The 14,928-nt window shown below is 35.4% G+C and overlaps 7 protein-coding genes across 7 annotated transcripts; 4 read left to right on the forward strand and 3 right to left on the reverse strand.

The window, feature by feature from the left end:
• Positions 1-290: 290 nt before the first annotated feature.
• On the forward strand, positions 291-539 carry TSC3 (Tsc3p; the record flags this gene model as incomplete). The annotated part of the gene is made up of 1 exon (XM_071052071.1): positions 291-539. The coding sequence occupies one exon, from the start codon at positions 291-293 to the stop codon at positions 537-539; it is 249 nt and encodes an 82-aa protein (XP_070906692.1).
• Positions 540-1,000: 461 nt separating this feature from the next.
• UBP14 (ubiquitin-specific protease UBP14) lies at positions 1,001-3,352 on the forward strand (the record flags this gene model as incomplete). The annotated part of the gene is made up of 1 exon (XM_071052072.1): positions 1,001-3,352. One exon carries the CDS (start codon positions 1,001-1,003, stop codon positions 3,350-3,352), a length of 2,352 nt encoding a protein of 783 aa, XP_070906693.1.
• A 481-nt stretch (positions 3,353-3,833) lies between these two features.
• MUM2 (Mum2p) lies at positions 3,834-5,279 on the forward strand (the record flags this gene model as incomplete). Its single annotated transcript, XM_071052073.1, has 1 exon — positions 3,834-5,279. One exon carries the CDS (start codon positions 3,834-3,836, stop codon positions 5,277-5,279), a length of 1,446 nt encoding a protein of 481 aa, XP_070906694.1.
• Positions 5,280-5,799: 520 nt separating this feature from the next.
• On the reverse strand, positions 5,800-6,918 carry ARO3 (3-deoxy-7-phosphoheptulonate synthase ARO3; the record flags this gene model as incomplete). Its single annotated transcript, XM_071052074.1, has 1 exon — positions 5,800-6,918. The coding sequence occupies one exon, from the start codon at positions 6,916-6,918 to the stop codon at positions 5,800-5,802; it is 1,119 nt and encodes a 372-aa protein (XP_070906695.1).
• Positions 6,919-7,487: 569 nt separating this feature from the next.
• MRX18 (17-beta-hydroxysteroid dehydrogenase-like protein) lies at positions 7,488-8,963 on the reverse strand (the record flags this gene model as incomplete). Its single annotated transcript, XM_071052075.1, has 1 exon — positions 7,488-8,963. One exon carries the CDS (start codon positions 8,961-8,963, stop codon positions 7,488-7,490), a length of 1,476 nt encoding a protein of 491 aa, XP_070906696.1.
• A 1,167-nt stretch (positions 8,964-10,130) lies between these two features.
• PRP6 (U4/U6-U5 snRNP complex subunit PRP6) lies at positions 10,131-12,731 on the forward strand (the record flags this gene model as incomplete). Its single annotated transcript, XM_071052076.1, has 1 exon — positions 10,131-12,731. One exon carries the CDS (start codon positions 10,131-10,133, stop codon positions 12,729-12,731), a length of 2,601 nt encoding a protein of 866 aa, XP_070906697.1.
• A 792-nt stretch (positions 12,732-13,523) lies between these two features.
• On the reverse strand, positions 13,524-14,495 carry RNJ42_01912 (opsin family protein; the record flags this gene model as incomplete). Its single annotated transcript, XM_071052077.1, has 1 exon — positions 13,524-14,495. One exon carries the CDS (start codon positions 14,493-14,495, stop codon positions 13,524-13,526), a length of 972 nt encoding a protein of 323 aa, XP_070906698.1.
• Between the last annotated feature and the right edge of the window lie 433 nt (positions 14,496-14,928).

Raw genomic sequence — 14,928 nt, forward strand, 5'->3', positions numbered from 1 at the left:
AAAATATAATATCGTATCACACCTCATCCATTTGTCAGTAATATACTAAGAGATTAAAAAAATAATAAAAAAAGAAAGAAAAACATTCAAATTTTCGCATCTTTTTTTTTTTTATTTTAAGCGATTTTTTTAGGAGGAACCTGTTCATAGCTAAACGGGCAATAAATTGGTCTATGCAATTTTTAATATATATCAACAATATATTATTCAGTCTATAGATATTGTGTTTTATAGTACATGGAAGGTCCTCAGTAAGAAAACAAAAGAAAGAAAAAATAATTTGAACCAAGATGTCGACACATGAGAAGAAGAGTACTATGAGATATGTGCTGACGACCAAGGAGAGGAGAGTACAGGAGGGCAATGGCACTACCCTCATGCACTATGTTGAGGATATTTGTGATAAGGTATACTGGATGTACTATATTCACATGCCTTACTACCTGATGACTTCGTTTGACGCGTTTTGTTTACATACTTTCTTTCTGATTATCTTCAGTCTTTCGATATTTGGTGTGGTGAAATACTGTTTCTTGTAAGATAAATACAAGAATCAAAGGAGTAGATGTGTCCACCACATTTTATTATGATAGAAATCAAGAAAAAAACTAAAGGAAAGAGGGATATGGTTGTTTTTTTATCCCCGAGGCTAGAGCAAGGCTTTTAGCTTATATATAATCTGTATAATAGTTTCACAATGGGTGAAGTAAGAATTAAACACAATTTATACCAATGATACATAGACTATAATTAAAGTTACTAATATGAATATCATCTGTGTTTACTGATATTGGGCGATGCGATGGCCTAAAATTTCGTTTATTATGGGAAAACATGAGTTGGCCGCGTTTAGGGTAATAAGATATATAACTGAAAAAAAAAAATTAGCCATCCTTAATATTATTAAGGATTAGGTATTATTCCCATTTCTGTTGGATTTCAATGAAAAAAATTGCTTCAATATCATTAGGAGAAAGCACTACGTTTGTAAGAATAAAGGATGGCTGCTGTAGTATTGAAAAACTTGCAAGTACCAAGTGCTATTGCTAAGGATGAGTGTATTTATTGCTATGAGACCCCTTATAATCCAGACAAGCCTGAATCAGAATCGTCGATTATAAGTGATTCCTTAGCTGCTGAGCACTCGCTGAATGTGTGTCTGGTATGTTTTCAGGCTGTTTGTCCTAGACATACTAGTTTACACATAGAGGTTGCCGGGCATAATGGTTCTGAGCACAAGAACTACCTGAATTTTGCTAAAGTTAGGAAATTTGAGGAGATTGATGACGGGAACAGTGATGACTGTAGCTCTAACAAAAAGATTAAATTACAAGTTGTTGAGAAATCTCATGATGCTGACTATATGAATACCTGGACGTTGGTGCATTTTGAAAATCCTGGAGGAAATGCAGAAACTCTACTGGAGTCTGGTGGCGAGATGGCTGACCCTGAACAGGAGAAAGTTAATGCTATTCTAAATGCCAAGTCCCAGGATCTTGTGGACCAGACTAATGTGTGGCAATTAGATGTTCAAACATGTACACATGTCGAAAATTTTGTGGTTCCCGATATAGAACAAAAACAGTTAGGGACACATTGTTCGGACTGTGATTTGGAGCAGAACCTTTGGATATGTCTACATTGTGGTAATTTAGGATGTGGTCGTGAACAGATTGGTATTGAAGGTCACTCCCATGCACTTGCTCACTACAAGACATATCCTGATCATCCTCTGGCTGTTAAGTTGGGTTCCTTGAGTAGCTCTTCGTTCGATATATATTGTTACTCATGCGACGATGAAGTTAAATTTAGAGATACGCAGGTATTAAAAGATACTTTGTTTAAGTATGGAATTGATATTGAAAACAAAGTTGCAGACGAAAAAACTTTGGTAGAATTGCAAGTTGAACAAAATATGAATTGGGACTTCCAAATGGTTGATGAAAAGGGCCAAGAACTAAAGCATTTGGAGGCTTCTTCAAACCTAGGATGTGGGTTAATCAACTTAGGGAATTCATGTTACTTAAACTCTGTTATTCAATGTTTGATGAATGGAGGTGTTCAAGACTGGAATGCTGACATAATGGGTGATAAATTTTCTAAAGATGTCATGTATCCTGCTAATAATTTGAGGGAACAGTTACTAAAAATAAAAATTGCAATGAAGGAAGAGCCTGAAAGATACCAAAATGGTATAAGACCAAAATCTTTTAAGAAATGTATTGGTCAAGGTCATGAGGAATTTAGTTCAGGTAGACAACAAGATGCTTTGGAATTTTTTTCGTTTTTAGTTGAGGAGCTCGATAAGAAATTGTTTGATAAATTTGAAGCTAATCCAAATGATCTGATCAAATTTATGATGGAAGATCGTTTACAATGTAAAAGATGTGACGGAGTAAAATACTCGACTCAATCAACCGAAACAATACAGTTACCTCTGAATGACAATAATGATCCACAAAGTTTAGAAGAACGGCTAACTGCCTACTTCTCAGGTGAAATCATAGAGTTTAAATGTCCAAACTGTAATGAGATGGTTATGGCCAGTAAAAAGCCAGCTTTACAAACATACCCGGATACATTAGTTATCAATCCTATCCGTATCAGAATCGAGAACTGGGCGCCAGTAAAGACCAGTAATCTATTAGAGATACCTGGTCTAAAGGATCCGGAAGAAACTCTTGATCTGGGTTTTGCTAAAGGTTTAGGCTTCCAAGAGGGCTATGAGCAGTTACTAAAGGACAATGATGACAGTGATGACGTATTCAAAGCAAACGAGACCTTCATCTCTCAACTAGAAGAAATGGGATTTTCAAGAAATGCCAGCATAAGAGCTTTGTTTAACACTGGGAACAGTAATCCCGAATTAGCCATGAACTGGTTATTCGAACATATTGAGGACGAAGATGTTAATTCAGAGTTTGTAGCTCCAAAAATGGTACCTAAAAATGAAGTTGATCCTGAGCTTATTGCCTCTATGGTATCTATGGGACTGGATCCTAAACTATGTCGTAAAGCTCTGATCTTAAATAACAGTGATGTAAACCGCAGTGTTGATTGGGTGTTCAACAATATGGACGATGACGGTGAATTGCCAGCAGCTGAAGAAAAACCACAAGTGGCAGGTAAAGTTCACGGACACAAGGACCCAAGCAACTACCGTTTGTCGGGTATCATATGTCACAAGGGTAACTCTGTCCAATCAGGCCATTACGTTGCCTTCATCCGCAAAACAATTGATGGGAAGCCCCAATGGGTCCTCTACAATGACGAAAAGATAGTAATTAGTGAGAATTACGAAGAAATGCAAAAGAACGGGTACATCCTGTTTTACTCTCGGATCTCAAACTAGATAAAGTAGCCTCTACATAAAAAGGTTATATAGAACTGTTTATACCTTTCATTTGTAATGAAATTATTAAGTTAAAACTATACAATTTTAATAGAAAAACAAATAAAAACAGGCAGCTAATATACCATATGAAACTCTCGGCGACAAACTATCACATTATACGTATTTGTGAAACAAGGTCAGAAGGCGCTTAATTTCTGCAACAAGGCTGAGCCGTGATATCTTCCAGGATTGGAGAAGTATAAATAGCAGTATCTATGAGGTCTATCTTTTGATTTAACTCTAATTTCCCTCTCTTAAGTTCTAATTTATTTTATTCCTCTATATGTTCAGGCCAAATACATTTGCTCGATAAGGTATATGCACTATCAGTAATTAGTGGTTATTGTACAGGTATTAAGCTGAGATCTGAATATTCCATTTCTCACCAGCGGACAAAATTCAAAAGTTTATTCCTTTCATATTTTCCCTGTCATAGCAAATGAACTTTCAAACAAAACAGGGAACAGTCGAACAGGATCCTCAGGCAATAGCTCAAAATGGGCAGAACCAGAACTTGAATAGTGCAATAGTTGGTGCACAGGGTATATATTTAGAAAACTACGAAATGGGTAATAAACCAACTGAAACTACAAACTATGCGAAATACTTTCAACCTTTACAAGGGAACTTTGATCAACAGAATATGGTACAAACCTATAGAAATCAAGCAACCGGCAATGCTAACCTAAATACCGCTTATATTTCTGGTAACAGCTTTGGTCATAACTCAAACAACATTGGTATCAATGCAGTATATGGGGTACACAACGATAATAACAGTTATCAAAACACGAATGAACTTTCTCAATTTTCGACTCACAATAGATTTCAAAGCAGTTACAATAATTTCAGCAACAATAACAACAACACTAATAATAATAATAGTAATAGTAATAATAATATTGTTAATAATAATCATAATACCAGCACGAATATTGGGATAAGCCATATTAATGATGGTAACACCACTCAGAAAATAATAGAAGACCAAGTATTTGATATTAGGTACAATAGTGTAGGCACATTGGCAAGTAATTCAAATATGAGCTCCTTAATGGCAGCTACGGAGACTTCGAGTGTTTCACATACAGCATTTAATAATGCTGCTGCAACTAAAAATTATCTACCAAATAATAGTAAGCATTTTACTTATTTTGATAGTGAAAATAACATGAACTTTTACTCGAAAGGTGTCGGTAATGCAGGTAGACAAGTATTTGGTCACAGCAGTAAAAATTCCGGATCCTATGTGAGTCCCGCTGATGATATAACACCAAAAAGTGGCATGACACAATACCCTTCGTATCAGACACCTGTTACAGACTATAGCCACAACAATCCTTTCACTAGCACGAACACAGAGGAAAACCTAGCAACATTGAAGGATAAATTACAGAAAAAAGATGCACAGATTGAAACTTTAGAAATAGAAGTTCAAAAACTGAAAGATATATTGAATGCAGGAATTGAGTTTGCAACAGAAAGACAGCCACTGACCGATCAAGATGATCATATCACAGTTAAGGAAATTGAAGTCTCCAATAGTCTAGATATAATCTTTAGGAAATTATCAACAGCCTTACAAAATCGTGAGAAAGAATTAGAAGAGGCAAATAATAATCTGGAATGCATTTTAACCGCACTAGCTATGAACCCATCCAATTCCTCAACTAAATTTGGACGGTATGATACGGAAGAACTGGCACATAAGACAGTTGTCCGACTAGAAACTTTAACGAAAGAAAACCAAGAAATGGCAAAGTTGCTCTCCTTTGGTAGGGCAAAGGAAAAACAGATTGCACTAGAAATTCTTAAGAAAGAAAACAAAGAGTTAAAGGACCAAATTAAACGTTTAAATGAAAAGTTACCGAAAGAAAAGGTTTAAATTTTATCTCCTAAGCATTCCTTTTTAATCTCTACAATTTCATTTTTATTTTTATTTTTTTAGAAGTTTATTTTTAACTTCTTCTTTTTTGTTTTAGTTATTGTTATCATATTTTTTTACTATTAGCTTTATCATCAAAGCCTGATCGATAATAGTACATTTGACGATACCATGGACCATATCTAGATATAAAAAGACTGATATGGTGAATTTTAAAGTTTTATATCATTTTTATGTAAGTTTTTAGTAAATCCAAAAAAATAAAAAAAAAATAAAGGGCTATAAAGTTATATCTAAAGAAAAAACTAGTGTGTTTCATCTACAATACAAATGATGTACCGCAATAAAGAAACAAATGAGAAAATGTACTACAAGGAGGATGCACTATACAAAATATTAAATAAGGAAAAAGTAGGTTAAATAAATATGTTTTCTCAGATTATCTGATACCTATATTGTGGCTTAAGAAATTTTTCTTTGAGTTAAATTCTATTATTATTCGTTTATTATTCTAATATAATTACTTTTTTAGAAGATTTCTTCTGTTTCTTACACCCTCGGCGAGTAACTGAAGGACAGTCTCAGTTGTATCCCACCCGATACAAGCATCGGTTATCGAACAACCGTATTTCAGACCTTCACGGCCACCTTCAGCTGGAACATCTTGTCTACCTTCTACCAAATTAGATTCAATCATTACACCACATAGACCATTTTCACCGGCACTTAGTTGATCATGGATCTCCTTGGCAACCTTTGGTTGGTTTCTGAAATCTTTATTACTGTTACCATGAGAACAATCAATCATAATTCTTCTAGTACTGTCGGTTTCATCAATCAGTTTGGCCTTCAGTAGTTGTTCTTTCGTAGCTTTAACATTTTCGGCATCATAATTAGTACCGTGCTTACCACCTCTTAGGATAATGAAAGTGTCTGCGTTACCTTCAGTACCGACAATGGCAGTAACACCAGGCTTCGTAACTGATAGGAAGTAATGTTCGTGAGCAGCAGCTCTCATAGCGTCAATGGCAACCTGTAGACCACCATCAGTACCGTTCTTGAAACCGATTGGGAAAGAAAGACCAGAGGCCAACTCTCTGTGTAGTTGGGACTCGGTAGTTCTGGCACCAATGGCACCTAGAGAGAAACAATCACTCAAAAATTGTGGGGAAATGGTATCCAGCATTTCACCGGCAATTGGAAGCTTTTCAACAAGCTTAGTGAACATTTCCCTTGAGATTCTCAAACCTTTGTTGATTTGGAAAGAGTTATCGATATCAGGGTCATTGATCAAACCTTTCCAGCCAACGGTGGTTCTTGGCTTCTCAAGGTAAGCTCTCATAATGATGAGAAGATCCTGAGATAGTGTCTCAGCAAGTTTTGCCAGTCTATCAGCATATTCGTAAGCAGCTTTAGGATCATGGATGGAACATGGACCAATAACTATGACTAGACGGTCATCTTTGCCGTTCAAAATATCACAAACAGCATCTCTAGCCTTGACAATATTCTCAGCACCCTTTTCACTGATTGGGTACTCGTGCTGCAACAGATCAGGAGGAGTTAGTGGATCATAACCCTTAATTCTCCAGTCTTCAAGACGGCTTCTGTCACCTCTGTAATCGTTTTTGATAAACATGTTGCAGTATGTTTGTTCGTTTGTTTGTTTTTTATTGTTTAGTTATATTAAAAAGGAAATATAAATAAATTGGGTCTAAATAAAGATTCTAATTAAGAAGTAAAAAGAAAATTTTCTTTATTGAATATATAGTAAAATTCAATACCATTGAAAGTAATAAATTTTTTTTTTTTTTTCAATATTGTTGTTCTATGAGTAATTTAGAATTCACACAGAAACACCCGCACATACACTCAATGCAATTTTTTTTTTCAATTTTATTAATCTTCCATTTGGAAAAAAGAAGGCTGGCCGAACTTCTTAGTCATCGAAGCATTTCAAGCTGAAAAAACGGCTTCGAAAGGCCTGCATCGCTGTTGGAATATAGAGAGAGGGCTCTGTTTGCCAAACATGTGACTCTTAACCTCGTGAGTGGGTAAATACTGGTTAAAAAAGTCGCAGGTATAGTTACGAAATAGGGTATGGTACTAATATTGTTATTTGTTATTCTTATTATATGATATTAAGGCCAATATAAAAAAAGGGTACTATATATATATATATATATACATTATATTGCTATAAATACTCTAATACCTGTTGAAATCTTGGATTGCTCTGTCGAAGCCTTGGTCCCATTCCCACATGTACTGGCTGTCGCCTTTCTGGGCGATGTAGAGGTTTCTTCTTAGGGTTTTCCAGGAGTGCCATCTGCCGATTCTGGAGTTTCCGAAACGAGCAAAGGCGGCGATATCATTGATGGCACCGCGTAATCCGTCTTCGTAGCGCCAGTGTTCAAATTTGTCTCCACCTTTGTCCTTCCAGTAGTTGATGTGGTCTTGGATGAGCTGGTTTACACGGTTCTCATCGATATTGAAGTTGTTGTTTGCTGGTCTTTTCTTTAAGCCACCGCGCTCAAACATGGGGACTAACCCCCACTCACCACCATCACCCCATTGAAATTGTAAAGTCCAGAAAAACCAACCGTAGGAACTTGTGTTCTCAAACACCTCTAGTTGTTTATTTAGGAATCTCTTGACGTATTCATTCCTGTCGCCAGGGGATTTCTGCCAGGTTTGTTCGTCCAGGACTCCGGAAAACTCACCAACCATAAAATCGGCATCATTCTTGTTGAAGTTCACGGAACCTGGCAACTCATCGATAATCTGATCAGCATTTTTACTCTTGTCTGAGTCTGAGAATGTACGGTACACATGGCTGTCGATAACGGTCATTAAGTCAAATTTCTCACTCTTGACCCAATCAGAGAACTGCTGAGGCCACCAACCATCAGAAATTATCACTGGTAGACCAGACTGAATTTTAGCAACTGTTTGGATGGCTTTCTTGTAGTATTTCTTTTGACCTTGTGCATTGTTGTCAAACACAGATTCATTTACTACTTGTAACCCGATAGCATTCATATGCGTCTTGCACATATCGTTGACAATTGCAGGGATAATTTCGTTACACATTTTATCAACGTAGCCACTATTTCCAAAGAAGTTAGCACCGCCATTGTTAAACCCGCTGTGAGAGTCCCCATTAGCACCACCAGGTAAACCATGTATATCGATTAATATACCGATCCCACGTTCATTGGCCTTATTAAATAAATCATTCAGAAAGTCCATGGGCTTAGCGAGCTGGTAAACTTTCTGATGGGGTTCAAAAGGTAAACCACTCAACAAGTCACCATTACGCACATGCCAGTATCCAATTGGGACTCGAAAGGCAGTGATACCAGCATCATTCTGCAAGAAATCCCATGGTATTTTGTTGATATAGCTATTGTAGTGATCCTTTAGCTTTTGAGCAACTTGATCTGGGCTGTTCCCATTATTCAAATAATTTTGAATTGCATCAAACTCACTGTCACCCCCGTGTTCAAAGACATCCTCATATATCCACTTTTCTAGAACAAACAACGCACCCAAATTGACACCATGGTTGTACCTGTACTTGTATACAAGATCCCAAGACATCTCGCCTCCAATGTCAATGGTTCCAACAGGTGGCTCGTTATCCGTTAGTTTCTCAAACTTCTGCTTCAACTTATCAAACATTCCAAATTCTTACCTTTTCGTTACTCAAGTTATAGACACTGTTTTTAGGATATACGTACTGGTAATCTCACTTCTTTGTGTCAGAAAAATTAACTTCTTAAATACAAATGGTCCTCAATATTCCCCTCTTTCTTCTAATTAATTAGCACAGGTTCTTGGCCGAGACATAGAGGAATATAAAAGAAGGGTTTTTCCCCCAAAATATCATTAAAAAAGGGTCTACAGTCATTTCTGAAGAAATGCATTAAATTTTTAATTTAATATTAAATTAATTTTGGGATTATCTGCTTTAAGAAACCGTCGTATAACTATACTTTCTCTGCAATTCTTTCTGTGTGAGTTATTATTATTTCCATTGTTCCCCCCAGCTACGAAGAAAACACCGCACATTAAAAAACACAAAGAGAGAATGTTGGAAACTCCGAGATTTTCACTGTCAAAACATCTATTAAATTATTTCTGGGAAATGGTAACTTGGTCGCATTTATTAAAAACAGGCACGGCTTGAATTTAAAGTTTTCTTATTTATCTGTATTACTGTACACTGTATTACTGTTTTAGGAAATTTAGTGTCTTATTCATCGAAAATAAGGCACTAATACGTAAAATAACAAGATCTCTTATGCAGTGACTTACAATTATTATCCACTACAAGTTACATTCAATAAAATATTATGTAAAAAAAGTCCTGATATATATATTATGGCTCTACTGTGTATTAAAATAAGCTTTACTTCGTTACTATGTGTATTTGTAAAAGAGCTGCAGATAGATAAATGTTGGTTGGATTAAAGGAATTTATTGCTTTAATATATATAGCTGGATTATTGTATAAATATAATAAAAAAATAGTATTTTTTAACTACAATGAACTTTAATTGGTGAAAGATATTGCTCAGTAATCACGTGATGTTGAAGTTAGGTATCAGGTTTGCTGGAGGAAAAAAAGAAAGAAAATAAAACTATATAGCAATTCGAATTTAGCGATGTCTGCTCATAAAAGAGTTCTATTGAGATTAGATAAAACGCAATCTTTACAAAATCTTTATTCTGTTTATCCTAAAAGAAGATTCTTTGGGAAATTGGTTTCTTATTTTATTATTTTTTTTTTAATTTCAAGGTTTAAATAGCAAAGACATACAGAGTTCGTGATTAAGAAACAAACAAATGAGTAGGCCGTCATTTCTAGATCAAGAAGCACCACCTGGTTATATTGCTGGTGTTGGTAGAGGTGCGACTGGGTTTTCGACCAGGGGTCAAAAACAAGGTGATATATCTAGAGTACCGAAAAGGTATTTGGAAAAAGAACAGAATACGGGAAGCCATGAGAGTGATGACGAAGATGTTTTTGCAGCGTTGGATGAGAGAATAAATAATAAGAGGAAAAGGAAAGGTAATGATAGAAATTCCAAAGCTCATATTAAAATTGAGGATTTAAAACCAAAAATTAATTCTATCTCAGAGGAACAATGGTTGAATCTCCCTGAAGCAGTTGATATAACACGGGCTAACAGACGGGCAAGAATGGAGGAGCAGCTAAATAGGAGGACATATGCTGCTCCAGATAGCCTTATTAAAAGTAAAGGTGTAGACCTCAGTAAACTCACTGAAGAAAGGGAACGAATACTTGCTAGACAACTAGACACAGATTTTTTTGACGATACCAAAAATGAAGATATTACTTCGAAATATTTGAGCGAACTCGAGAACGACAAGTCTCAATTAAATATCGAGGATAACGAGGAAGTACAGAAACGGAGATTAATTTTACAGTCCTATAGGAGAACAGAGCCAAAGGACGCCACCAGTTGGATATCATCTGCCAGATTAGAGGAGCATTGTGGTAATTATAGCGCTGCTAGATCCTTAATACAACAGGGATGTATAGAATGTCCCAGAGATGAGGAAATATGGTTAGAAAACATTAGAATGAATGAAAGCGATATTGTTACAAGAAAAGTTCTTACAGCTAATGCTCTTAGATTTATCCCTAAGTCCACAAACTTATGGTTACGAGCAATAGAGTTTGAGTCTGAGAGATCAAATAAATATAGAGTTGTAAGGAGGGCTTTAAAAGAAATACCGTATAGCCTAGAATTTTGGAAACTAGCTGTAAAATTTGAACGAGACAGATCAGAAGTTATTCGCATTTTAAAGAAGGCATTGGAGTTTCTACCTGATAGCGAAGATTTCTGGATCGCATTATTTGATCTTACTCCCTACTCTGATGTGAAAACCTTACTACTAGAATTCATGAAATCTCAGCCGTCAGACAAGAATCTGTTCTTATTTAGGGCCATGTTGGAAGAAAAAAATAGAAATACCATTAGTTTGTCTGAAATTAAGGAAATCCTTAGACCTGCATTCTCAGAAATTAATATGGAAATCAGAGATGTCCTACAATGGGTAGAAAGAGCTGGGTCTCTGGCTACAAGTGGCAATTTTGAGCTTTCTTCATTTATACTTACGGATATGATATTGGGCTCACTTAATAGCAAGGTTTTAGATACGGTTAATACGGAGATAATGAGTAAATCTCAGTCATCTCTTATAAGAATTGCTCTAACTAAAAACTTATTGAGATTTCAGCCTGAAAAGCTGAAGTTATGGACAGAATTGCGGAGTGAATGTATGGCATCAGGGCATTCTACGATTTTTTTCGAAATTTTTGACGAACTACTATTCGAAGATACAGATAAAAAAACGTTAATAACGAAGCATCCAAATCTTTCCATTTTATATGCTAAAGAACTATGGAAGCACTACAAATCCCCAAAGAAAGTATTGGATTTATTAGATAAAATATTATTGAATTTGCCTCACTTTCTAGAAGGTTGGTTTGCAAAATTGAAGATTGTGATGCAATTGCATGATATTAGTAGTGCAGAAAGCATATTTAAAAATCTACTTGGATTTGTTAATGACTCCACTCTCACTTTAAGGGAAGAAGAGCGTATTGCCTATAAGTACATTGACTTCCTGAGGTATTGTGACAATAATAAGGCAGCTATTAACCTAGTTCGAAATCAATTTCTGCCTAAATATTCTTCGTGTTATAAAATACATCTGCAATTAGCACAGATGAATGAGTATTTAAATCTGTATGATGACACTATCCGAGTTTATGAACATGCCATTGAAGTTGTACCAAAATCACCCACTTTATGGATTGAATATTCTAAATTCATGGAAATTCGAATGAAAAACTTAATGAAAGCAAGATCAATACTTGATATAGGTATGCTCCAATTACCAGATAATCCAAAGTTACTCTCTGCAAGGATTGAGTTGGAGATGCGACAGGATAATATAGACCAAGCAGATTTACTAATATCCCAAGGTATTCAGAAGTTCAGAAAAGATGAATGGATGTGGGTGTTATGTATGCGGAGAGCAAAAGAAAAGAAATCTGTTTACAAAAAGACTTTGTTCCAGGACGCCCTAAAATCTACTGATAATTCCTCCCTAGTTCTCTTTGAGATTGGGAAATCCTTTTTTAGGGAAAATCAGTTTATTATTGCGTTAAAATGGATCGATAGGGCGCTGAGTAAAAATAAGAAATATGGTGACCTATGGTTGTACAAAGCTTTCTGCTTAGAGAGTCTTAAAAAGGATATTCAAGTTTGTAAAGATGCTGTGTTAGAAGAAGAACCTAAATATGGTGAGGAATGGGTTAGAATCTCAAAAGATATAAAGAGCATTTACTTAACGGCGTCGGAAGTGTTCGACATATTACTCTCCAAAAACCAAAATGGTACATATAATTAAAAAATGGTATAACAGTAAGTTTATAGACTTTTTGATATCGATTAAACTTGATAATATTATTTATTAATTTTTAGTAAGCATTATTATGGCATATAAATTGCTTGATTGAATAGTGATTTGATTGTAAATTTAGCATAAAGATTATCTTTTTTGTTCAATTTTTAAAATGAGTGTTATTTTTTTTTTGTTTGTATTAATAATTATATATATATCTTATTTGTAAATACAAACAGAGGATACTTTTGAAATAATAAAATAAATGTGGTATATTTAAGAATTTAAAGAAAATTATGATTTCCCGCAAATTAAATATTGAAATTTAAAAAGCTGGGTTCACACGTGTTTCTCAGTTAACAAGAAGGATATGAATGCAGAGGTATATTTGTAGCACCAAATACCAATCATAGCTTTTCTATTCTCTTGAAATGAAAAAAATGAAAGTATAATAAAGTTTGTTGGGTATAATTAAGGGACCTAAATGCTTGAGAACAAACAAGTAGATTGATTAATTATTAAAGTGTATTAGTGTATTGTAAAGATAAAAAAACAAAAAATAAAGGGCACTGTTTTTATTTCTCCCTTTGAATTTAGAATAATCGACAATCCTGTAACTCTTTGTAAACTACAGAGGAAACGGGGAGAATAATAATCAGAGAATAACCGATTTTAACATTGGAAATGAAATATTAATAACATAAATTGGATGTAATAAAATTTTTGGATATCAGAAAAACTATCATTTTATTTTGATAAAATAATTCTTTTTTTTTAGGAAAGATGTTTACAGGAAACTTAGTTCTTGTTCTTCTTCATTAGCTTTGGCTTCTTGATGCTAGCCTTTGGCTTTGGAGTAACTGGAGTTGGAGAGGAAGCTGGAGACTTTTCCATATCAGTGTAAGATGGGGACTTAGCCATACCAGCAGCGGCAGCGTTAGCGTTTTCGCTGAAGACTTCGATAGTGAAGTTGTCGGTACCGACGTGGCTAGCCAAAGGAACGAACAAAGCTGGGAAGAAACCCAAGATGATCAAGTCGATGATACCGTAGAAGATAGCCTCAGAGTCTGGTTGCAAAACGTTACCACCATCACTGATACCGAAACAGACTGGCCAAGCGACCAACCATAGAGCAAGGATTGGGCAGAAGTAGACGTAGAAAGTCTTTTCTCTTTCTTGGTCACCAATCTTTCTAATCAAGTTCAAGGTGGTGGTCATGATAGAGACAACAGTAACTATGGCAAAACCGCAACCAATGGTGAAGTAACCCCATTTGTAAGTGGAGTGGACGACGGAAGCGACCAAGAAACAAACGGTGAAAGCACAAGCCATGGCACAGTTGAAAGCGGTGTGTAGGATTGGGGTGTTACCAAACATAGAAGCTTGGATAACAGGCCATGGCAAAGCCATGAACCAACCGACGTATCTGGCGTAGAAAATTTGTCTGGTACCTGGGTGTTGAGTTTGGGTATCAGTACGGACGTGGTTGTACTTGGCGCGGACAGGAGCCCAACCCAAGTTAGAAGCGATGGTGAAGTAAGCGATGGCCATGAAGACGTTTGGAGCGATAGCAGTGATGTATACCAATCTTTGGTGGACTGGCTTTCTGAACATTAGGAAGATGAACACAATGGAAAACAAGGCGAAGATACAGAAGGCAGCGAACAACCAATCTGAACCACGCTTGGTGATGTGGAAATCAACACCGTTAGGTGGGTTAATCTTGACGGCCTCATTACCGCCTCTCTTAAATAATTCGATAGTAGACATATCGCTTATATTATTTATTAAAAATATGTTGTTGTTTGTTTTTTTTTTTATCCTTAGAGTGAAGGAATAAAAATAAAAATAAAGAAAATTTAGGTAGAGAGATAAGAAATGAAAGAACTTAGTTTCGCTAAAAATCTTACTTTTTATAAGTGCTATCAAATGAATTGTATTTATATTACAAAAGGAAAACCAATAATATCCATTGGATGGAAAAAAAAATTTTTTATTTTTTTTTTTTTCTACTTTTACTTAATTACTTCATTCTCGTTGGGTTTCTCCTTAATCCCTTGAGGGAATTGAGTTTTTTTTTTTTGTTATAACTGTAAAATCAATTGAATTTCCCTCCATTGGATTGTTTATTGAAAAGTATTACCTAGCTTATACAAAGAAGAGAGTAGACAAGGGTGTGCCATCTCCTACTAAATGGGCAAAT

Source organism: Nakaseomyces bracarensis (genome assembly GCF_045282275.1).
Source record: "Nakaseomyces bracarensis strain CBM3 chromosome Unknown Scaff8_0, whole genome shotgun sequence".
NCBI classification, from domain to species: domain Eukaryota; kingdom Fungi; phylum Ascomycota; class Saccharomycetes; order Saccharomycetales; family Saccharomycetaceae; genus Nakaseomyces; species Nakaseomyces bracarensis.